Source organism: Maylandia zebra, unplaced genomic scaffold, assembly GCF_041146795.1.
Source record: "Maylandia zebra isolate NMK-2024a unplaced genomic scaffold, Mzebra_GT3a scaffold11, whole genome shotgun sequence".
Taxonomy (NCBI): Eukaryota; Metazoa; Chordata; class Actinopteri; order Cichliformes; family Cichlidae; genus Maylandia; species Maylandia zebra.
Window position 1 is genome coordinate 5708436 of NW_027490041.1, and position 26147 is coordinate 5734582.

Genomic DNA, 26147 nt, shown 5'->3' on the forward strand with positions numbered 1-26147 from the left:
CTGCACAAGGAATACAATTTGAAACGTCATTACACAACTAGACATGCTGAGCTGGATGCAGAATACCAGGGAGACGAGAGAGCGAACCGGGTTGCCAGTCTTAAAACAGATCTACTGAGGCAGCAAGATTTCTCCAAGAAAGCAACCAAAGAGAATAATGCAGCAGTCGGAGCCACGTGGTTAGTGAGATGATTGCTAAAGCAGGGAAGCCATTCACAGAAGGTGCATTTGTCTAAAAGTGCATATTGCAGGCTGCAAATATAGTCTGTCCGGGAAAGAAAGGTCAGTTTAGCAACATCAGCCTTTCTGCCAACACCGCAGCAGATCGCATTTCTGACCTGTCAAGTGACATTTATGACCAACTGTGTGAGAAAGCCAAATGTTTCAGTGTATACTCAGTCGCTCTTGATGAGACCACAGACATCACCGACACTGCCCAGCTCCCAATGTATGTCCGTGGTGTTGATGACAGTTTTGAAGTGATGGAGGAGCTGCTCACAGTAATTCCAATGCATGGCCAGACCACCGCTCAGCAGATATTTACAAGCTGTGTGATGCCATTGAGAATGTTGGTTTGCCATGGAAGAGGTTTGTTGGAATAACAACAGATGGAGCGCCATCAATGACAGGGAGGAAACATGGACTGGTGGCACAAAACAAACTGGAAGAGGAAGGCGTGGAGGAGGCCATTGCTCTGCACTGCATCATCCATCAGCAGGTCCTTTGCAGCAAATGCCTGAAGTTTGACAATGTGATGTCTATTGTTGTGAAATGCATCAACCAAATCAGATCCAGGGGCTTAAAGCACCGAAGGTTCTGAGCTTTTTTAGAGGAAATGGAGTCAGAATATGGGGATGTGCTCGACTTCACTGAGGTACGTTGGCTCAGCAGGGGAAATGTATTAAAGAGACTTTTTGAGTTGAGAGCAGAAGTGAAGCCTTCATGGAGAAGGATGGAGTTAGTGTTCCTGTGCTAACTGATCCCAAATGGCTCATGGACTCAGCTTTTCTTGTTGATATGACACATGAGCTTAATGTACTGAACAAGACGTTACAAGGCCAGGGGCAACTTGTCAGTGCTGCCTATGACAACGTGAGAGCATTCTCCACAAAACTGGCGCTCTGGAAAGCTCAGCTCTCTCAGACAAACCTTTGCCATTTCCCAGCATGCAAGGCACTCGTGGATGCAGGCACACCATTCAGTGCTGACGAGTATGTTGATGTCATTTTGAGGCTACAGGAGGAATTTGATCACAGATTTGCTGACTTCAAGACACACAGAGCCACCTTTCACATTTTTGCGGACCCCTTCTCCTTTGATGTGCAAGATGCCCCTTCTGTGCTTCAAATGGAGCTCATTGAGCTGCAGTGCAACTCTGAACTCAAAGCAAAGTTCAGGGAGGTGAGTGGAAAAGCAGACAAGCTTGGACAATTTTTGAGAGACTTGAGCCCTAGTTTCCCTCGGCTTTCCCGAATGTTCAAGCGGACCATGTGCCTTTTTGGTAGCACATACTTGTGCCAAAAGCTCTTCTCCACTTTGAACTTCAATAAGTCCAAGTACAGGTCCAGACTTACGGATGATCATCTTCAAGACATACTGAGGGTCGCAACTGCTTCCTCCCTCCGGCCAAATCTGGCTTGGCTATGCGAGAGGAAACGCTGCCAGGTCTCTAGCAGCAAGGAGTAGGCAAGAGAAGCCATGTTCAGAAGAACAGTTCATTTTCTCCAGTGTTCCATTCATGTTCAGAAGAAGGTTATAGAACTGTTAATACAGACATTTCAATCTAAATACAGCAGATATAGAAGACTGAAAGAAACACACAAGTTCACTGACTAAAAATATCTTATTATTATTTTATTTATGTATTACAGATTGATTTATTTTCTTATTAATTCTTAATTTGTTTATTCATTTTTCATATTTTGTGTTAAAAAATAAAAATAAAGAGATTTGAGAAGATTGGAATTTTTTAACCATGTCTTTCTTGTGGAAAACCTAATGCGGCCCAGCCTCACCCAGACTCTGCCTGCAGCGGCCCCCAGCTAAATTGAGTTTGAGACCTCTGTCCTACACCATAAATCAGTAAGAGAGGGTACGACCTCTCTCATGGCCCCAAGTGGTGTGTGCATGCCAGAGCACTCTGGAAGGCACACAGAGTCTTTACAGACTACTAAGGATCAAACCTCTATCATCATCCAATCGATTATAAAACTAAGCATGTATGAGTAAATATTTTTAAGCATATCCCATATGGAAAAGACTAAAAACTTATATGATGAAAGTCATACTCACGAAAGTGGCCACTTTCTCATTACTTTCATATATTGTTTTAGTAAGTATCGAAAACATACAAGTTTCATTATATAATTTTTCAAGGGATCTTATATCTGTTTTCACTCTTGTATGCTTTTCATACAAGTTTCACACAAGACAGATACAAACTTTATAAGATTTATATATCTTTTCCATATGGGAAATGACAATCAACAATATAAAGCTTACAGCTGGTTTTAATAACAACATTTATTTGTTTCTCAAATGAGAAAGAGCTATCGAGAAACACTCCTAAATCTTGAGTTCTTAACTTTTCCAGTGGGCCAAATTCAACATTACCTGCTAATGCTAAATAGGCTGCCGTTATTAACTAATGCTAATTGGATGTGAATTAGCATTATGCACTAATGCTAACACTTACTTTTTAACAATGTGAGTAGCTAATGCTAACACTTACTTTTTAACAATGTGAACGGCTAATGCTAACACTCTTTTCCCTAGCAATACAACATCTGAGCTGCTAATGCTGAGTAGGTCGCCATTAGGACCTACGTCTAATTAAAGGCAAATACGCATTAGAACCTAATGCTCATATCGTTTTCCTTTGCTTTATAACAATGTGAGCAGCTACTGCTAAATAGCATTAGCTAATAACAGCAGTCTAATTTAATGTAAGTTAGCCTCATTTGCATTATAACGATGTGAGGAGTTAATGCTAAGTATGCTGCCATTAGCAGCTAATTCTAATTAGGGGTGAATAATTATTACCAGCTAATGCTAATATCGTTTTCTCTTCCCTTTTAACAATGTGAGCAGCTAGTGCTGGGTAGGCTGGTGCTAGCAGCTAATACTAAAGCTAAAGCTAATTTGATGTGAATTAGCATTACATTAGTGAGGAGTTAATGCTAAGTAGACTTCCATTACAGGTAATGCTAATTTTAGGTATTTAGGAATTGGCAGCTAATGCTAATACCATATTTTCTTGCATTATAACAATGTGACCAGCTAATGCTAAGTAGGTTGCCGTTATTAGCTAATACTTATTTGAGGTGAATTAGCATTATCCGCTTATGCTAACAATGTTTTTTCTTACTTTTTAACAATATGAGTAGCTAATCTGAACATTTTTTTTAATTTAATTTTAACTTTTCCCCTGCGATGTGAAGAGGTAATGCTAAATAGCACGCCATTAGTGGCTAATTCTAATTTTAGATGAAAAAGCATTAAAAGCTAATGCTAATACCATATTTTCTTGATTTATATCAATATCAGTAGCTAATGCTAGGTATGTAGCCATCATTAGCTAATGCTAATTTAGGTGAATTAGCATCATCCGCTTATGCTAACAATGTGTTTTTTTACTTTTTAACAATACGCCATTAGTGGCCAATTCTAATGTTAGATGAGAAAGCATTAACAGCTAATGCTCATACTGTTTGCTTTGTAAGAATGACAGCAGCTAATGATACGAAGTCTACCGTTGTTAACTAATGTTAATTTGATGTGAATTAGCATTATCCGATAATGGTAACTCTTTTCCCCTGCATTACAACGACGTCAGGAGTTAATGCTAAGTAGGCTGCCATTAGGGGCTAACTCTAATTAGGGGTGAACAATTATTAGCAGCTAATGCTAATACCGTTTTCTCTTTCCTTATAACAACTTGAGCAGCTAATGCTAATTTGATGTGAATTAGCATTATATTAGTGAGCAGTTATTGCTAAGTAGGCTACCATTAGCAGCTAAAGCTAATTTGAGGTGAATAAGCATTAGTAGCTAACGCTAATACCCTTTTCTCTTGTGTTATAATGATGTGAAACGTTAATATTGTTCTCAAACAACAGAATGAGAATGAAATATTGATTCTAACAGGGCCCATAAACAGTATTAGCTTAGCAGCATTAGCTTATCAGAGTTTTCATCATGGTCACATAAATCCTTAGCAGAGCAAAGTGGCCTACTTAGCAATAGCTGCTCAAGTTGTAGAAAGCAAGGGAAAACAGTAATAGCATTAGCTGCTAAATGTGCACTTGAGAACAAATGTATTGTTAATTCAGCTGTGAATGTAGAGTTTGTCATTATTTAAGCTTCCATTTCCAAATGTTAGCTGCTCCTGTCTGCCTCTTTGTCACAAACACAGACTGAAATGATTCACAGCCTTGTTTCATCCTTCTGTCACTGTGGACATACAGCATGGGAAACATACACATGGCTGACACTTTATTAGGTACACTGGTATCTATCTCAGGTACACCTGTGACCTAAATGTTCCTGCAACCAGACTCCTTGGAGACCCCTACATAAATATCCATGAACTATCCAGCTAGACTAGTGTGTCTGTCCCTGAAAATATTCCTGCATGTGTGATTGTTCATGTCTCATCTGCAGGAAACAAACAGGAAGTGAGTGAAGGACACAGGAAATGTTTCCAGCTCTTCCTCCTCTATCAGACATTCTCTCCATACCTGAGAGTGTCCAGTCTCCAGCCTGGATCCTTCAGTCCAGCCGACAGCAGCTTCATTCCTGAGGGACCTGGATGATTGTAGCTCAGGTCCAGCTGTCTCAGATGGGAGGGGTTGGAGGTCAGAGCTGAGGCCAGAGAAGTACAGCCTTCCTCTGTGATCAGACAGCCTGACAGACTGCAGACACACAAAACAACAATCAATCTGTCAACAATCGTTTTCTCTTTGTCACAATAACATCTATCCATCCATACATCCATTCAATGTAACTTTATTTATAAGTGACAATACCCAACAGACAACAACAGTCATCTGAAGCTGTTTAACAGTGTAAGGTAACCGCCTCCACTGTGAGCAGCACTTGGTGATGGTGGGAAGAAGAACTCCCTTTGACACAAAGATCCTCCCAGTGAAAACAGGCTCCAGGAGGAGCATCTACCATGACTGGTTGCAGGGTGAGGGGAAAGAGAAGAACATGAACATCAAGAATGCAGCGAGTGGTAAAATAATAATAATAATAATGGATTGGATTTATATAGCGCTTTTCAAGGCACCCAAAGCACTTTACAATGCCACTATTCAGTCACTCTCACATTCATACACTGGTGGAGGCAGCTACGGTTGTAGCCACAGCTGCCCTGGGGCAGACTGACAGAAGCGAGGCTGCCATATCGCGCCATCGGCCCCTCTGGCCAACACCAGTAGGCAAGTAGGGTAAAGCCCAAGGACACAACGACCAGGACAGAGAGCCCAGGGATCGAACCGGTGACCTTCCGGTTACAGATGCGATTCCCAACTCCCTGAGCCACGGTCGCCCTAAATAAAGATTTGACCTCAGTGTGCTCAGTGTTCCTGTCTATTCCTAACATATTCCTAACACGATAGCTGCACTTTAGAGCTCTAAAACTGGAACTGACACATAAAAATACTGAGAACACAGACTAGCAGCCACTGCATGGCCTCGAGTACGTATGTGGTGCGTTCAAAGAGCATCAGCATAGACATGGTGGGTTCAACAATATAGGACATAACAATTTCTATGGCGAAAATACTATCAATGAATGAGCCATAACATTTTAGCCATGTAAACATGTTATCAGTGGGCTTTCCAACAACTTGCATTGATCATTAAAGGATAAAATACGTGAGTCGAGGTCACTACGAGCCATGCGAGGGTCAAACATGGCAGAGAACCTTCCAGCAGCATCTTGGTTTATAATCCGCCTTTGGATCATCAGTTTAGGAGATGAAGGATCCAAGTAAAATAACAAGTTAAAAAATATGCAGCTATGGTCACTCACATGGACATCCTCCACACATACATCATGTATATTTAAACCCAGGGAGAAAACAAGATCCAGTGTGTGACCCTTTGTATGTGTGGGGCCAGAAACATGCTGCCTAAAGTTAAAAGACTCAGTGACAGTGATGAGCTCAGCAGCAGTGTTACAGGATGCTTCATCAATATGACGGCTCAAATCTCCCAACCTTCTCCAATGAAATGATGGATGTCAGAAGGTCATTAAATTCAGTTAGAAAGACCCCATCAGGTAGAATAAAATACAATAACTGGTTTTTAGAGAACTGACCATCATCTGTGACTCAAATGCAGAAAAGGAGTCCGAGGTCATCAGACTGCATGTGAATCTGTCCTGGTAAACAACAGCGAGTCCTCCACCACGTCCTAAAAGACGCGGAGTTCAGATGACGGAGCAGCCAGCCGGGCAGATTTCATTCAAGTGGACATAATCAATGTTCCCTCTAAGCTGCGCACGGGCGCAATCCGCTGACACGCTCTCTGCACACAGAGTATCTGCATTGCGCACAAAAAGATATCTAACAGGCTGTAAGGCTCCTGAACTCTCTGCCCCCCTCTCACGGACAATAACCATATCCAACTTCTTAATAGCAATGAACTGGTCTGCATTGGTGCATCATATCTTTATTCTCTTCCCCCTCCTGCCCCCCCCTCCTTCTTAAATAGATAACTATCATATCTGATATCATATCTCACAGTACAATAATATTGAATGGGTTGCATTGTTGTACTTTGTCATGTTTCTCAGGTCTTTGTCTGATTTTCTACGAACATTACTTGTCATGTTCTCATGTTGTTGCTAAGGATTGTCTTATTGCATTGGAGTCACACTGGGTTAAATATGTACACTTGGGTTTTAAGGGGTATTTATTATTTTCTTCTTTTTTTTTGGGTTGTATGGAAGCCCCAAACGCAATTTCATTGTTCTTGACAATGACAATAAATAAATAAATACTAAATACTAAATACTAACCTGAATTGAAATTAAAATAAATATGTTAACAATTCTGCTTTGCAGTGTTAGTCAGTGACTGGCTGCTCCAGTATTTAGAACGATGCCGCCTTATCCCATGGTCCAGCCAATGATTCACATTCGTATATACGCAGCTAATCAACGTCGCTGACGGGCTATGACAGCGTCCTCATGTGCCGACACCGGTGTTTTGGTTGATGTAGAGTGAAGCCACGTTAATGACAACGTGATCCAGTGATCCAAGGGACCGCTCAGGGAGTTTGTGTGTTCGCTCAGACACATGAAACATTAGAGGGAACATTGGACATAATTCTTATTTTGCTGCCACGTCTCAGTCAGACACATGAAATCTAGAGACTCTTTAATAAAGAGATCGCTTAGAATAAATGATTTGTTTGTTATGGAGCGAACGTTAAGCGGGGCCAACCGAGTTGATGACGGTCGATCTGCAAAATCAACAGCTGACTGCAGCGGCACTTGAAATAAAGACAATGCAGACCTGTAGACCTGCTGGGCAGGGCAACGACTCCAGAGCTGGGGGAAGCAATGATCGATGAGCAGACATAGCTGTTATCAATAAAAACAGTGAACGTTTGACGGACACACCGTGAGAAAAACTGCTTTTGAGCCACAGAGCCCAGGTCCCAGTCACCGGCGTAACATATTAACTAAATGTCAGGAGAGGAAGTGGACGCAGGCACCAGGATTCTCCCCACAGCCAAGAAGCTAGCCTCTGGTAGCTTCTCAGTTTCACCTGGACGTCGGCCCTCGTTCCCCTTTTCCATCTCTTGAGGGTGAAAGTCCTGCGGGTTGTGAAGAGTAGCACACCAGGGGAGGAAGAGTTTTTCTGTTCAGCTGTTACAGTAGCTCTCCACTGAATCTTTGATGTTAAACCCTTTAAGACCTACCATAGAACCAAGTCTGCCAGAGCTTATCTTTAGATTTTTACATGCTGTAGTGCAGACCTTCCCAAACTGTGGTGCCCGCCCCCTAGGGGGGGCGCAGAGCCATGGCAGGGGGGGCGCGGTATGAAAAGGGAGGGGAACAAAACGCTTGAACACTGCTAGCACGGCGCCCACAGAAACGCAAAGCAGGAGATGAAGCATCGCTGAATATGTTTCCAAACCAACTTCATTCTAAGCCAAAGACTAGAAAATATGGTGAAGCAAATCTGCCCTTTGGCTTCACCTGCACAGGTGCTGAGGTAGGTCCCTGCGTCGGGAGCAGCGCTGGGCTCTTCCAATCATGGACAAACAGGATCCCACATTCTTAATTTTTAGTTCACAAACACTTGTTGTAGTGACTAACTACTCCTGACATGTTGGAGATGTTTGCTCTTTATAGAGTAAAGTTACAGCGGGATACAAATAACATCAGGCTGATCCTGCCACGATTTGTTCCCTCGATTCAAATCACAGACAAACAGGATCCCACAGCTGTTTATGTTTTTGAACCCATTTTGCACAGAGAGGCATTTTTTGAAAATGTATTGACAGCAATGTTGATTAGTATTACAGAAGAAGAAAAAACAACTACCCGTGACGCCTTTGTAAATGGAGGGACAGTAACTGCGTGTGAAACCTGCAGATACTCAGATTAACAGTATTTTGTCTCTGTCTGCCATTCTGCAATTCATCTCACATAAACAATAACGTGACGTGAAAAAAGGCGCAACCTTTGACGTTGCCAGATGAACTCTGTATTCCTCGTCCGCAAAAAAGGAGTTTTAAAAAAATCTCAGTTTTTGGTGATTTGAAACACTGTTTGGATGAAACAGCTGCGTTTTCAAAAATACCAGTGTAGGTGCGGACGTAGCGTAAAAGATTTAGTAGTTTATTTTCTTACTACCTGTAATTTATTGCAGATTACTTGTATTTGCTTAATTGTTTACTAAATGTTTGAGGTGTGAAATAAACCGCAATGGAGCAAAATATGGGCGTGTGTGGTTGGAGGATGTGTTAGTGCGTGTGCGTGCTGTTCACGCGCCGGGGGGGGAGGCGAACGTTTTTCGTGTAAAACAAAGGGGGGCCCAGCAAAAAAAGTTTGGGAACCACTGCTGTAGTGCCATTTTGGGGAGCAGTTCAAGTTGCTATACATCAATACAACCGTTATAGCCCAAATTTTTATAATATGTATGCATTCAGTCCATAGTAACTACATATACATATATACATATACAGCAAAAAGTGCAATAAACTAGAACAAATTGAAAATTCAAATTCAAATTCAAATTTTTATTTGTCACGTACACAGTCATACACAGTACGATATGTAGTGAAATGCTTGGACAACTGCTCGTGACCTAAAGAAAACAAAAAAGGAAAAGGCTATGAATAAGATAGGAAATAAATATGAAAAATTAAAAAGGGTAAATTTAACTAGGAAGGAATAAAATATAAATTAAGGTTAAAAATGAAATAACTGTACAACACAAATTAGAATGAAGGGTAAATTTAACTGGGAAGAATAAGATAAAATATATAAATTAAAGTTGAAAATAAAATAACTGTACAACAAAATACACAATATAGAACTATATAAGAATGTATGAAGAAATCTAAATCTAAATAAATATATACACAATAACAGCAGCTGTACAAGTATTAACCGGAAATGAAGAATATAGTGACCAGTGTTGTGCAAAACCAAAGTCCAGAAAGTCCAGTGTGTATGTAAGAACTATATATGTGGGTCAGTACTGTGTGGTGGTGTGATTGAGAGACCGTATCGCCTGCGGGAAGAAGCTCCTCCTCAGTCTCTCTGTGTTGGTCTTCAGGGAGCGGAATCGCTTTCCTGACCTCAACAGAGAGAACAGTCTGTTGTTGGGATGGCTGAGGTCCTTCACGATCTTCCTGGCCTTGGTCCAGCACCGCCTGCTGTAGATTGAGTGCAGGTCAGGGAGCTCGGAGCGGATGGTGCGCTCAGCTGACCGCACAACCCTCTCTAGAGCTCGTCTGTCCTGCATGGTGCTGTTCCCGAACCAGGTTAAGATGTTTCCCGCCAGGATGCTCTCTATGGTGCACGAGTAAAAGTTCCTGAGCACCTTGGAGGGCAGTTGGAAGTCTCTCAAGCATCTGAGGTGGTAGAGACGCTGTCGGGCCTTTTTCACCACAGTGTTGATGTGACAGGACCATGACAGGTCCTGCGTGATGTGAACTCCGAGGTATTTGAAGCTGTCCACTCTCTCCACTGGGCACTCGTTGATGACGGGGGTCTGGTAGTTCCTCTCCTGCTTAGTGCTGAAGTCCACTATCAGCTCCTTTGTCTTACTGACGTTTAGAAGGAGGTTGTTCCTCTGGCACCAGTTCTCCAGATTCCTAATCTCCTTCAGGTAGGCCGTCTCGTTGTTATCAGAGATCAGGCCCACCACGACGGTGTCGTCAGCAAACTTGATGATGGTGGTGGAGCTGGTAGTGGCCACACAGTCATATGTGTACAAAGAGTACAGCAGGGGGCTCAGAACACACCCCTGGGGGGCTCCAGTGCTGAGAGTGGTGGAGGCTGAGACATGTCCGCCCATCCTTACTGCCTGTGGTCTGCCAGTTAGGAAGTTGGAGATCCACTGACACATAGATGAGCTGAGTCCCAGATGCTCCAGCTTGGTGGTGAGTGTGGAGGGAATTATGGTGTTAAATGCAGAGCTGTAGTCTATGAAGAGCATTTTAACATAATTCCCCCTTCTAGTGTCCAAGTGAGTGAGTGATGTGTGGAGGAGATGAGAGATGGCATCGTCTGTGGAACGATTTGGACGGTAAGCGAACTGTAGTGGGTCCAGTGTGTCTGGTAGTGAAGAAATGATGAAGTCTCTGACCAGGCGTTCAAAGCACTTCATCACTACTGAGGTGAGGGCTACAGGGCGATAGTCATTGAGAGAAGCAGGGTGGGGTTTCTTCGGGACAGGAACAATGATGGACTCTTTGAAGCATGTGGGGATCACCGACTGAGATAAAGAGATGTTGAATATCTCAGTGAACACAGGAGCTAGCTGGTATGCGCAGTCTCTTAGGATACGACCTGGGATGCCGTCTGGTCCTGCTGCTTTCCTGGTGTTCACTCTCTTGAAGGCTCTCCTTACTTCATGCTCGGAGATGACGAGCACGTTTCCGGTGCTGGCAGTATCTTCCTGTCTGCAGCCGTTAGCGCCGCTAACACTAGCATTGTTGGAGACCTTAGCTGCAGCCTCGAAGCGAGCATAGAAAGTGTTCAGCTCGTCTGCCAGAGTCACGGCCGCGTTCGTCATACCGGTTGTTGGTGCTTTATAGTCCGTTATTGTCCTTAGTCCCCGCCACAGGCTCCTAGAGTCACTCTGTTGGAGTTGTGACTCTAGTTTCCTCCCGTAGCGCTGCTTCGCCTCTTTCACCGCCCTCCGCACGTTATATGACGCGGCTTTGTACGGGTCCATGTCCCCCGTCATGAGTCCCGTGTTGTAGGCAGCGGTGCGGGATCTCAGAGCGTCGCGGATGGTTTTATCCACCCACGGCTTCTGGTTGGGAAACGTTGTGATAGTCTTTGTCTCCACGGTATCATCCGCTAGTTTCCCGATGAATCCCACAACCGCTTCCGTAAACACGTTGACGTCATCGTCGGAGCTGTTTCTGAACATGCCCCAGTCTGCGTCATCGAGTGCGTCCTGTAACGCGGCCACCGATTGATCCGTCCAGCGCGCGACCTTCCTCTGAACCGGAACTTCCTGTTTCAGCCTTTGTTTGTATTTTGGCATGAGGAAGATGGCGGCGTGATCAGATTTGCCAAACGGGGGGCGGGATTGTGCCTTGTAGCCGTCCTTGACCGTAGTGTAGCAGTGGTCCAGTGTCCTTTCACCCCTGGTGGGGCAGGTGATGTGTTGATAAAAGTTCGGCGCTGCGCGTTTGAGGTTGGCGCTATTAAAGTCCCCCGTCACAATAAGCACAGCGTCCCGGTGTTGTGTCTGGTGCTGTGTGAGTGCCTCATGCAGCTCGCATAAGGCGGTGACCGTGTCCGCTTGTGGTGGAATATAAACGGCACTTACAATGACCGATGTAAATTCCCGAGGTAGATAAAAAGGACGACACATGATGGACAGTAGTTCCAGATTTGGTGTGCAGGAGCGTGTGAGAGGAACAACGTTCGCACTGTTGCACCAGTTGTTGTTCACCATTAAACACACGCCGCCTCCCCTTGACTTCCCCGAGTCCCGTGTCCTGTCCATGCGGTGAACCGAGAAGAACTCGGCCGGCTGGATGGCGTGGTCCGGCACCGCTGGGTTCAGCCATGTCTCGGTGAAGCAGAGGAGATTGCAGTCCCGAATGTCTCTCTGGAACTTTATCCTGGCCCTGAGGTCGTCAAGCTTGTTCTCCAGTGACTGGACGTTGGCGAGCAGGATGCTAGGCAGAGGTGTGCGGTGTGCACGAGCTCTCAGCCTGTTCCTGACGCCGGCTCGCTTCCCTCTAGGCCGCCGCCGCTTCCCTTTGTTCTCCCTCGAGATCTCACTCGGCCAGCTCGGATCCGGAGTTAAAAACTTCGAATTGTGAGTACATTGTATACCAATAGAAACAAGAGTGTCACTGTCATACCTAATGTACCCAATGGTGATGATTTTGCCGATTTAGAAACGCTGAAAACTAACTTAAAAAGCAAAGACAAAGAAAAAGTGGTCGGAGCAGTCGTGACGGCAGCCGACCTCACCGGCGCCATCTTATATCTGTAGTTAGAGAAATTTAAGAGGTTTATCCCTCAAAACGGAAGAACTAAAAAAGTTGCACAAAATAGTTTCCAACCACAGGAAATGTAATTTGAGTGTATCCATAGTTGTATTTTTGAGATACACCAAATTGTATATACTGCATGAAAAACTAAAATAAATACTACCATGTGAATTTGCAAGAAAAACTTCAGTGCATCAAAATAAACTATTTCCAACTGTGTAATTTGAGTTCTAAGCCTCCCAGAAACTATACTGAAAGGGTAAACTCAAACATGACTTTTAAAAACACCAGTGTAGGCTTCAAGGTAAAAACAAACAAACAAACAAACAACTAGAATTTTCGCAAAAACGACGTCACTTCAGGTTTCGGGCAGGTAATGGCGGACATACGATAGTTTGGGCTGACATCTATTCCAACGTAGGAAGTGCTATGAACATCTGATCGGATTGGCAAAGCGTGTTTCTGGAATATTACTTTTTTGTTGCTGCAAGTGCTTTTCATGCAACTTTTGCAAAGCTATGTGTGGAAGGAAACGGTGACCTAGGATAAGCTGGATACATAAGATGTAAGTACAACTCCGGTTTCACATGCAAAAATAAAAATTATTGCACTAGCTTGTGTGGTTGCCGATCTACAGGCATTTAAAAATAGTTACGCAAAACTGAGCGTTCCCACTCTGACCGGCCTTAAAGGGTTAACAGTATCTCCCAATCATAATTTAAAGCAGCAGAAATTAAGTCAGAACTCAAAAGAGCAAAAATGACATTACAAAAAATGATTGACGACAGTGAAAAACTACATTGTTGCCTCCAGCAAGCTGCAGCGGCGGCAAAGCCAAACACAGGCGCCATCTTGTTTGACAGAAGAACGTAGCACACAGCAGCTACAAGCATAGAGTGCACCACTATTGTTCAAATGGAAGAAATAGAAAACACTCAATAAATCCTTCCACAGCTGAAACTAATGTAGACAATGTCAGGGGAGGAAGTCAAACTGAACTTATGACACCAAGCACGATAACTACCAAAATAATGCAGGAAAAGTAAACTAAGAAACCCTAAAGCAACTAAACAGAGCAGCTAGCAATAAACAAGAAGTGTAAACTATAAAAACATAGAAGCTAAATGCTAACATGGCTAACACTATCATCACTGTATGTAGCCCGACTCTTCTCACAGCAACATACAACTGTCATGGCTAGACATCTCACTGATTGGCTCATGTTAGCTTGTGAAAATTTAACATCCCAGCAGTACTAGCTGTTTTATATACTGTTTAAAATAAGCTAAATGTGCTTATAATGTGTAAATAAAGGCTGAAGCAGCTAGCACTGTTAGCATCAGCACCAAGCCCTGTTACATTTGTACACTGTTAGAGCAATGGCTCCAATCTACAGCCTTTAAAATAATGATTAAAATGCTGTGATTGCAGCCATTCCCCAACTCTCTGTGAATGGTTCTCATGGCTATTGATCAGTGGGCTTTGATCAGTGGGCTTTGATCAATGGGCTTTGATCAATGGTCATGAGAATTTGCATAATTATGATTAAGGAACTGACCTCCCAGCCCATTGTTCCTTCAGTGGGCTGGTTTCAGTCATTATGCAAATGTACTGTTTATAAGATTGAAACCTGCAGTCAGCCGAGATTGAAGAAGTCACCTGGATGATGATGAAACATTTCTCCCACAAAACGCTACGTCCAGATGAACAGAATCAACTTTTGGAGATTTACTTACCTGGATGATTATTGGTTATTGGTAACTTTATTGTCCCTAATGGGAAATTGATTTGCAGTATGTCCGTACAAACAAACAAACAGGCAACCAACACATCACATACACACTCCAAAATAATATAATATAATATAAGCCTGAGAAAACAACCTAGATTTTTCATCAAAAAAGTACAATGTGCAATGGCAACAACACTTATGGTTCAGTGTTATTAACTATGATAATAGCAGTAGGTACAAAAGACAATCTATGTCTCTTTGTCTTCACTGCAGGCACTTTATAACGACGACCTGATGGAAGCAGTTGAAAATCATTAAAGAGAGGATGATCTGAACACAACATGACAGAGGTCGCCTTCCTCAGCACCTGCCTGTTATAAAAGTCCACAAGCTGGACCTGAGACCTCCCTGAAATCTTACCAGCCACTTTAACCAGGTTGTTAAGTCTGGTCTTATTATTCAGAGACATATTACCGTACCAAGCAATGATACAGAAAGTTAAAACAGATTCAATAAAACTTTTATAAAAAACGAGTCATCATTGCAGATGAAACATTGAAACCTCTCAACCTCCTTAAAAAGTCTTTGTTGAACCTTTTTCACTGTAGCAGCAAGATGTGACTCAAAGCACAGAGCTTTATCAAGAACAACCCCCAAATACTTATAACTGTCCACCAGTTCAATGGCTGCACATTTACCACTGTTAGCGCAGGATGAGGGGATGTCTCCCTGAAGTCAATAACCATGTCCTTGGTTTTCAAGGTGCTGATCATTAAGAAGGACTGATCACACCACGAAACAAACTCATCCACAACAGGCCCATGGGAATCCTCTTCACCATGAAGGAGGCTTACAATGACTGTGTCATCTGCGTATTTAATGAAATGCCTGTTGGCCTGTGTACTGCGACAGTCATTAGTGTACAAAATATACAGTAGAGGAGAGAGACAACAACCTTGCGGTGAGCCAGTGGAAGAGTTCAGCTGTTTGGAAAAACAGCCGTTCACTCTCACACACTGAGATCTGTCAGTTAAAAAGTTTAAAACCCAACCAACGAGATTAAGATCAAGTGTAAACTGGTTAAGAAGTTTATCAGCTAAAAGATGTGGCTGGATAGTATTAAAAGCTGAAGAAAAATCAATAAATAAGAGCTGAGCATGAGCTTTGGCGCCATCAAGATGGCGATAAAGGAAGTTCAACAGAGTGACCACTGCATCATCAACACGTCTACGAGGCCTGTATGCAAATTGTAGAGGGTCTATAAGCTTCTCTACTTGCTAACTGAGAGTCTGAACTAAAACCAGGAAGACTTATCTTATTACAGTCACTGTAACAGTGACCAGTCATGTGTTTCATGCCTGCCCAGGCCACCCTTAAGTTATTGCTACCCATCTCCGCCTCTACCTTATCCTTGTATTTTACTTTGGCTTTTTTAATTTCTGATCTGATCTCCTTCCTAATTTCTCTAACTTTCAAGATATTCCCTTCAATAAAAGCTTTTTTCCTTTCATGAATCAGCCTCATAAGACCTTTTGAAGACCATGGTTTGTTATTAGGAAAAAAATGGAGATGGTGTCAGTCGCATTCTTAGGATTCGCTTTAGGGTGGATGTAAACAATGGTGACGTTGATCTGTGGGAATTCCCTCGGCAGATAAAACGGCCTCAAAGACACAGAGAGGAGCTCAATGTCAGGCAGACACACTTGTCTACGAACGGTCACATTTTTACACCATTTCTGATTTATATACAAACACACTCCTCCTTGAGATTTCTGGGTAGCTCCGGGGTCTCGATCCAAACGTATGGGAAACCCGAAGCCATTTAGTTCCAGAGAACAATCAGGGTCAGAGTCCTTGAGCCAAGTCTCTGTGAATGCCATTAGACATGTATCCCTGTAGCCACGCAAGTGTGCGACATTCAAATGCAGTTCATCCAATTTACTCCTCAGAGACTGCACATTAGCCAGGATTATTGATGGTAAAGGAATGACTCCAAACAACCGTCAGGATTGCCAATAAAATCATGCGAAATAAAAAACCCATCTTCGTTAAAAGAAGTTCCACAAAGCACAAGCCGATGCTATAGAATTTCCTCAGGCAAAAAAATATATATATAAAGGAATAAAAGAATGAAATAAAATAAGTTAAAACACTGACACTGACAGAGAGAGACAACCTGCTGGTCGCCACAAGAGCAGCGCCCCTCTTTCTAGTCTAGTCTAGACTGAGAATGCATCAAGACCACTCACTCACCCTTCCCTCCTGCCTCTCAGCTGCTGAAACTCACAGTTTGTTACCACGGAAGAGTCACTCCTTCATCTGAAATGAAGCCTGATAGTCTGACTGATGCAATATAACATTCAGTCTACACTTTGTTTTTGTGCAAAGATGATAAAGAGGAAATACTAATAACATAAACAAAAATAAATGTCCAATTTAGAAATCTTATTCTTTTTTGCTCTATAAAATAGTTGTTTTTATTTTTCAGTCACTCATCATAGCAGTAGGATTTACATGAAAATAAAAACAAATTAAGTTTGAGAGAAAAAGTACATTTTTGGCACTCTCTGGGCAACTGACTCAGAGACTCAAATGACTTAAAAAACCCGATTCATTTTGGTGAGTGACTCATTTAAACTCGATTCGGTAAAAAGAATCAAATTTACCATCACTAATACAAATCCCTTTGGAGAAAACAGCTTTAAAATATGTATTGTTAAATTCCAGATGTTTCTTTGCAAGGAAAACTCAGACACTGAAACAATACCACCAGTAACCTCCTACATATGGAAATGTGGTGTCATTAAAGACATAATAATTTCATTAATACCCAATATCCAGCAAAATATGTAATTTGAACATTTTGTTCCTAACGAAATCAAATGTATATATTGTAGAAGATTAGCCAAATTTATGTAAAATGGCCAGTACATGAATTAAAAAAATAAATAAATAAACAAAATCGTATGACTGTGACAAATTTTACACAGTAATTCAGTCTAATAATCCACTCAAATATAAATATAAGTTTAGCTAAAAGCTCTATAGATAAGTCAATCAATAATATAATTCACATTTTAAATGATCATATGTGTTAACGTTTGAATCCTGACCTGAGAGTTTCCACTGCACACTGTGAACTCTTTAGTCCAGCAGACAGAAGCTTCACTCCTGAATCCTGCAGGTCAGAGTTACTCAGGTCCAGCTCTCTCAGACTGGAGGACTGGGAGCTGAGGACTGAGCACAGAGCTTCACAGCTTCTCTCTGACAGGTTACAGCCACCCAGTCTGAAAAACAAAAGATAATCTATAATACTTATGTAAAGTTTGTTATTATATTACATGCCATCTTTTTATTTTTGATGAAACCTTAACATACTAAGATACAACATCATATGGATGAACTTGAATAAAATGTTTTTTTTTAATTATATCTTTATTTGGATTGGACAAGAAAAAACCATCTGCATAGCAGTATATGAATAACATGGGAACAAAGTCCTTCCAGGTTTTAGATTAAGTCCAGGAGAGCAAATGATAAACAAAGTGATCAGCGGGTGCATATTAACCTCCACTAGCTATTACTAGGACAGTTGCTCGCATGCTCTCCCAAAGGAGATATATAGAACACATTACATGGAACTATAAACACAAACTGGGAGGGGTGCCCATGCTGCAATCATTGTGAAGAAATAAGTAAATAAACAAGCAATAGTAATAGAAGTAAATGTAAAAAACAAACAAACAAAAAACAACCAAGTAATAGTGAGATCAAGTGAAGTCAGCCCTCGTGGGGGTGATGAATTGGATCCAATTGTTCCAAATTTGGTAGAATTTGGCTTTTTGATTTCTTAACAGATATGTAAGTTTTTCCATCCTAAATATCTCTAAAATGATCCCAAACCAGTCGTCTAGGGTAGGCTGGGCTAGGCTTAACCATCTTCTAGTAATTGTTTTTTTACTTGCCACCAAGAGTAATTGCACCAACTTAATCTCACTCCTACATTCCAGAAAGGGGACCAAACCCATGTATAAAACCTTAAAATCTAAAGGTATTTGAACGTTAAAGACTGCACTTAAGGAGACCTGAACGTTTTTTAACTTGGGACAGTCCCAAAAGACATGAAAATGGTTAGCAACAGTCGAGCCGCATTGTCTCCAGCATTGCATATAAGCCCCTTTGTACCTCTCCTGATATGGAGTCTTGAAGTACCTAATAATATTCTTCCAGCCATGTTCCTTCCAGCTCATAGAACTGGACGTGGACCACTGGCAGTACAAAACATTTTCCCACTTCCCCACAGAAATAGCAATCCCTGATTCCCTTTCCCATTTATCCTTAGTGTATAAAGTATTATCCTTGCTGGCACTAGAGAGGGCTTTGTATAGTTTAGAAATAGATTTAGTAGGGGTCATGGTTGTGGCATTTTTCAGGATGAGGAAAAAATGCGACTCAGCATCATTGAAGTCGGACAGTTTGCATTCATGATCAATATATGACCTCAGCTGTAAGTTTCTATGAAAGTTGTATTTTGTCAGGTTGTGATCGTCCCGTAAGGCCTCAAATCTGAGCACAATATTTCTATGAGTAAGAGAGAGGAATGTCGTAAGGCCATAGGATATCCATGCTTCAAAGTTAGAGTCGTGTCTGTTTGGAATAAAATCCGAGTCGAAAGCAACCCACCTGAAGATTTTTAGCATTTTGTGTATCCCACAGATGTTGATTACCTTCTGCCAAACTTGGAGGGTGTGGGTTAACCAGGGGTTCCCCAGCTTTTCCAGCCGGCACATTAGACCCTTATCTGCCATTACAGCTTGTAGGGGGAATCGGTCCAACAGGCTGGACTCCAGTTCCTTCCACCTAGCCGTGTATGTTTTGTTACACCAATATAAGAGGGGGGTTATTTGAGCGACATAATAGTAATTCCTGAGGCAGGGGAGACCCAGTCCTTCCTTTTCCTTGGGGAGCTGGAGGGTAGCATATTTAATCCTTGGCTTTCGGCCCTGCCAGATAAATCTGGAGATCCATTTGTCCCACTCAATAAATTGGTAATCGCTCACTTCTATTGGCAAGTTTCTAAAAAGATAAAGCAGTCTGGGGAGCGTGTCCATCTTGATTGCGGTTACCCGGGAGCTGAGACGCATAAAGGGGACCAGATTCCATCTGTGCAAATCAGCTTTTATACTTGCAGATATTGGCTCGTAGTTTGCCTGAAAGAGCAGCGAGAGGTCCGCAGTCAAATATATTCCCAGGTACTTAATTTTCTCATTATCCCGATTTACTGTAAATTTGAGTAGAGATGTGTAATATTCTCCTAATGTTGTCAGTTGTTTGTCTATAGTGAATGAAACCAGTCTGATCTAAATCGATGAGGTCAGGTAAAAACTTCTCCAGTCTACGAGCAAGAATAGAAGTAAATAGTTTGTAATCCAAGTTAAGGACACTGATTGGTCGATAGTTTCCACATTCTCGTTTATCTTTCCCCTCTTTTGGGATAATTGAAATAGTTGCCTCCCTCCAGGAGGGTGGGATTTCTCCCTCCTGTAGGATGTAGTTAAATGACTTCAGCAATGTGGGGACTAGATCTGCCCTCAGGGTGCGATACCACTGAGAACTGAACCCGTCCGGCCCAACTGCTTTACCTGGTTTTAATCTGGAAAAAGCATTAATTTCTTCCGCTAAAATGGGATGTGTTAGAAGCTCATTTTTGAGAGACGGGAGTGAAGGTAATTCTAGAGAGCTAAGAAAGGCATCAGTACAATTCTCCTACGTAGCATTGGGCTGTGAGTACAGCTCCCTAAAGAAGGTCTCAAAACATTTCTGAATGTCTTCTAATTTTGATTCCAGAATATTAGTCTTGGGGTCCTTGATTTGGTATATCGTACTTTCCTCTAGTTGTTTGTGTTATTTATGTGCCAGATATTTTGCAGATTTCCCTCCTGTCTCATAGTATTTTTGCCTCAAAAAAATTTAGTTATTTTGGGCCTCCTGGGTGTAAATATCATTAATTTCATCCTGTATTTTCCTGATATCCTGCTTCAGAGTAGGATTTGCGGTGTTTATGTCTTCCTATTCTTTCAACTTTAAATTTGCCTGTAGTTCTGCTAATTTTTGCCCTTTGATTCTCTTTAAGTGGGAGGCGATAGAAATTAATGTACCTCTCATTACCGCTTTGAGCGTATCCCAAAGAATAGCTGGAGATACCTCTCCTGTGTCATTAACATCTAGAAATTCTTTAATGTCTACCTTTAATTTGGAAACTATGGCAGGATCATTAAGGTGCGATAACAATTTCCACAGTGTGGTACATTTTTTCCTAGCCACCTGCAAAGATAGAGAGATAGGACTGTGGTCAGATAGATCTCTTGTTAATATGTCACAGTCTTTGACCCTAAACCTATCAACTTTAAACATAAAAAAGTAGTCCAGCCTTGCATACACTTTAAAGGAACCAGAGTAATGAGTGAAATTTCTGGTAGATGCGTAGCGGTCCCTCCATACATCTATTATCCCCATCTCTACCATATAGGAATTGACTTTTCTAGTAAGTGCTGTTACCTGGTTGGTCGGGGAGGAGGAGTCTAGTTTAGGGTCAAGTCTAAAGTTAAAACCCCCCCACAGACAACTATCCCCTGAGAATCCACCAATAAATCAAACCTATTCCTAAAGAATAGCCAATCGCTCCCGGGGGGAGCATAAACATTTAAAATTGTGATTTCAGACCCCTCTATCCATTCTGTTATTCTAACCAATCTGCCTTCCTCGTCACAGAGTTCTTAGATATGTTCATAGTTAAGTGTACCAGAGATAAGTGTAGCCACACCCCTCTTGTGTTTGGACTTAACGGAAGAGGAGAATACATATTTAAAACCCTTTCTTTTCAATCTCAAGTGATCTACTTGGTTCATGTGTGTCTCCTGAAGTAATGCAATCTGGGCCTTCTCCTTCCTTAGTTTGGACAGTATCTTATTCATCTTAATCACGTTCAGAACCCCGTTAACATTAAAAGAGATTACTTTCACTGACTCACTTCCCATAAAGATATATTAAGTTACCACAGCGCATAAACTCAATAGCAGCAGGCAACCCCCTCTTAAAACAGTAACAAGTGAAAAAAGTTAGGAATGAACTGAAAACATTTGAACATAACTGGAGCTTGAAAGCTCCTAAGCTGGCTTCTGACAGTGGAGCACTTCCACTGACACCCTCACAACTTGAAGGGAAACCCCTTATTACCCCCTGAGTTAGGGGGCTTTCCACTGCGACGTCACTCACAGCACGAGAAGCCCCACCCATTTTAGCTCGACAGTAACCATATTTCACCATGTTGTCCATAGCTAATACATAACATTAAATTCGTTCTCTTCACGTCTGTATACTTGCAGCTTCTCTCTATATCCCGCAGCTCCTCGGATCTGACGCGGACGCCGACCACCAACTCCCCGCCACAGCGGGCATCTTTGTAGTTTTTCTCTGGGGGTTGCCGGTGGTGTAATCACCTTTACCGGCAGGCCCCGACTCGCCAGGTCAGCCGTTGCCTCCTCCACCGTGTTGTAGGTTTTCACTCCTTCTTCGAAAAAAACCTTAAGGCGCGCTGAGTAGAGGGTCCTAAACCGTACATTCTTCTCTTTTAGGACCTTTCGTGCCTCTGCATACTCCTTCCTCATAGCCATGATCTCAGGGGGGTAATCGTGGTCGAGGTTGATCTTGCTGGAATTCAGCATAAAACCTTTCTTTTGCCAAGCGAGCCTCAGCACTTCTTCTTTAACCGTGAAGCACAGGAATTTTACCAGGATCGATCTGGGTTGGGAGCCGTCCGGAGGGAGTAATGATAACACTCTGTGTGCTCTCTGAATTTGTAACGGTGTTGATGGTGGGATGGCGAGATTCTCCCGGAGTAGCTTCTCCACAAAGTGGGCCATAGATGGAGCTCCCGATTCTTCTCCCTCCGGCACCCTGTACAGTTTGAGCGACTCCCTCCTCGAGTAAGCCTCCAGTGATGTTAGTTTTGTTTGAAACTTTTCCTGCATGCTTTCTTCCATTTGCGCAACATCTCTAAAGTTAGAAATATCCTGTCTCAGAGTGACGCTGAAAAACTAGTTCATGCATTTATTACTTCCAGGCTGGACTATTGTAATTCGTTATTATCAGGATGTCCAAAAAACTCCCTGAAAAGCCTTCAGTTAATCCAAAATGCTGCAGCAAGAGTACTGACAGGGACTAGAAAGAGAGAGCAGATTTCTCCTGTATTGGCTTCCCTTCATTGGCTTCCTGTTAAATCCAGAATTGAATTCAAAATCCTGCTCCTCACATACAAGATCTTAAATAATCAGGCCCAATCTTATCTTAATGACCTTGTAGTACCATATCACCCCATTAGAGCACTTCGCTCTCACACTGCAGGCCTACTTGTTGTTCCTAGAGTATTTGAAAGTAGAATGGGAGGCAGAGCCTTCAGTTTTCAGGCCCCTCTTCTGTGGAACCAGCTTCCAGTTTGGATTCAGGAGACAGACACTATCTCTACTTTTAAGATTAATCTCATATTTCCATTAAAAGTGTTGAATTTGACTGTTTGATGTTCTTTATGATCTCTGGCACCAGTTCATCTGTAGGCTGAGCTCAATCCATCCATTTAGTGAAATTATGTTTAAAGGTCTCCTTGTTTTCTGAGCGTGCACAGATCCTGAAGCAGAAAGCCTGGGTTAATAGAGAAATGATCATCACTGTGATGATGCTCATCATCTCTGACTGGGATTTGAGGTTTTGTCAAAGCAGCAAAGAAAGCCTGGCTATGTTGGACTGGGTGTGGAAGCAGCTCCCAGTTTGAGTTCAGGAGACAGACGCCCTCTCTACTTTGAAGATCAGCTTCAAACTTTCCTTTTTGCTAAAGCATATAGTTAGGGCTGGACCAGGTGACCCTGAATCCTCCCTTAGTTATGCTGCAATAGACGTAGGCTGCCGGGGGATTCCCATGATGCATTGAGTTTTTCCTTTCCAGTCACCTTTCTCACTCACTATGTGTTAACAGACCTCTCTGCATTGAATCATATGTGTTATTAACCTCTGTCTCTCTTCCACAGCATGTCTTTATCCTGTCTTCCTTCTCTCACTCCAACCAATCACAGCAAATGGCCCCGCCCCTCCCTGAGCCTGGTTCTGCCAGAGGTTTCTTTCTGTTAAAAGGGAGTTTTTCCTTCCCACTGTCGCCAAAGTGCTTGTTCATAGGGGGTCATGTGATTGTTGGGTTTTTCTCTGTATTTATGAAGTGCCTTGAGGTGACTTTTGTTGTGATTTGGCGCTATATAAATAACATTGAATTGCATTGTTAGTATCTCAGACAAAATCTCGTCTGTGTTCTGGAGCTTATCTTTGTGTTCTGCAACCCTGGTTTCCACATCATTAAGCCGCGCATTGGCTTTATCCAACTCACCCCTTATTTCCACCAGTTGCGCTTTCGTGTCTTTTCGAAATTCTTTCACCTCTTTCCCAACGCCTCTCAGTTCTTTCAGTATCAGCGTCAAACTTGCTGGGTCAACCTCATCTTCTGTCCCAGAATCCTCGCGGCTAGGAGTGGGAGAGTGGCCTCGGCTAGCCCTATAGGGGCTAACGTTAGCCCCTTCTGTTAGCTGCACATTGCCATCTTCCACGTTTTCAAACGTTAACTTCTTAGCTATTTTGTTCTTTCTGGACATCATTTAAACCCCTTTTTCCTCTTTATGTGCACTTAGATAGTGTATTAATTTACTTGGGGCAGTTTTAATAAGTTTCAGTCGAGAGCTCTCGTACTAGGTGTCCATCCCCACGAGCGCCGGAACCGGAAGCCTTGAATAAAATGTTTAATTGGTTCATTTAAAAAAAACAAAATGTCAATTGATCTGACCTCAGAGTATTTAGTTTACAGTTTAAACTTTGTAGTCCAGCAGACAGAATCTTCACTCCTGAATCCTGCACATTTTTGATACTCAGGTCCAGCTCTGTCAGAGTAGAGGACTGAGAGCTGAGCATTGAGGACACAGCTTCACAGTTTTCCGCTAGAAGTTCACAGACGTTGAGTCTGAAAATGAAAACATGAACAAAGACTGATGTTAAAGTGTAATCAGGGTGCAATAACTAATCTTATATTTTAAGAATCCTTGTTGTTTTATGCTGAGCAGATGTGGTACGAAACAACAGTAAATTGATCAAGTTTACCTCTACTGTTTAAATTGCTGGATTTATTTTCTCAGTTAAAAACAAAACAAAACAAACAAACAAAAGAAAAAAGAATACAAATCCGTCAGACCTCAGAATATTCAGTTTGGCGTGTGGACTCTCCACTGCAGCAGACAGAAGCTTTACTGCTGAAGCCTTCAGGCTGTCGGTACTCAAGTCCAGCTCTCTCAGACTACAGGACTGGGAGCTGACCACTGACAACAAATCTGTACAGACTTTCTCTGACAGGTTACAGCTGCTCAGCCTGAAAAAAATAACAAGAACAACAAAACAATAATATTTATTATCAAATAAAATCTCTTTATATGTTGAATCTAAGTAATCAAATGTGTACAAATGAGTACACTACAATGCACAATTAAATAAAAAAATGTTCAAGAATTTAAGTGTAACAGAAGAAAAATATTTCAAATTAAACACAATTATTCCAATGTATGTAAATGGAAACCAGTGAAGACCAGGTTGATTTAGTGACAGTAGTTCAGTGTCTGCTGGCACAGGCCTGTGAGTACTGCAGTATTACACTTACTACAGTACTGCTGGTCACTTTATTAATTCTAATATGTGTGATTACTGTAAATGTAGTTATAAATAATGTATCACATCCTGGACTCTCATTTCATTTTCTGTCTAAAAGCTGCTTTGGCTCATTCCCCTTTAAAGCCCCGCTCTCCCTAAAGGCCAACTTTATTTTGATTGGATGATTTCATAAAGCACGCTGAAGGGCAGTAGCCAGTTATCATGAGCTCCATCTCCTCAACCTTCTGGTTTAGAAATTATAAGAAACTGTATACCTCATAAAAACCCGTCTTGATCCATGCTCAATCATCCAGGTTAGTAAATCCCAAAAGTTGATTCTGTTCATCTGGACGTAGCGCTTTCAGTGGGAGAAACATTTCGTCACTCATCCAGGTGACTTCGTCAGTCTCAGCTGACTTCTGGTTTCCAACCCTATAAAAAGTACATTTGCATAATGACTGAAACCAGCCCACTGAAGGAACAATAAGGCTGGGAGGTCAGTTCCTTGACCATTAGGTTTGAGTCATTATGCAGATGTACTCTTTATAAGATTGGGGGAAGCTGCAGTCAGCTGAGCCTGAATAAGTCATCTTGATGAGTGACAAAATGTTTCTCCCGCTGAGAGCGCTACGTCCAGATGAACAGAATCAAACTTTGGGGGCTCATAAAATCATGATTAGAAATCTTCTCAGATGTATTTTTACATTTTAGATCCACAGCAACAAAGTTCACAGCAGGATGTCTCTGTTCAGTAATTATTATGCCCATTACCTGCAAACTGTGAGGTACGCAGGTAATGTCAGGTAAACACTAGCTGTCTGAAACTGTTCCTGTTAAATGTGTGTATAAAGGAAATAAGCTGAAATACAGAGACTGGGTGGATCTGTGCTTTGACTTTGACACCAAAAATTTCTTCCTGTTAAAAGGGAGTTTTTCCTTCCCACTGTCGCCAAAGTGTTTGCTCATAGGGGGT

General features: G+C 42.1%; 2 protein-coding genes across 3 annotated transcripts in view; one reads left to right on the plus strand and one right to left on the minus strand.

Annotated features, from left to right (window-relative positions):
- LOC143415939 (uncharacterized) overlaps positions 1 to 26147 on the plus strand; it is a 282785-nt gene that overhangs the window by 150210 nt on the left and 106428 nt on the right. The window lies entirely within an intron of this gene.
- LOC143412335 (protein NLRC3-like) overlaps positions 1 to 26147 on the minus strand; it is a 108031-nt gene that overhangs the window by 3150 nt on the left and 78734 nt on the right. For both annotated transcript variants that reach the window (XM_076881323.1, XM_076881324.1), the window contains 4 exons: positions 24726 to 24899; positions 24324 to 24497; positions 17557 to 17730; positions 4740 to 4913 (listed from right to left, as the gene is read on the minus strand). In XM_076881323.1, coding sequence (XP_076737438.1) covers positions 4740 to 4913; positions 17557 to 17730; positions 24324 to 24497; positions 24726 to 24899 — 696 coding nt within the window. The remainder of the gene's footprint in view (positions 1 to 4739; positions 4914 to 17556; positions 17731 to 24323; positions 24498 to 24725; positions 24900 to 26147) is intronic.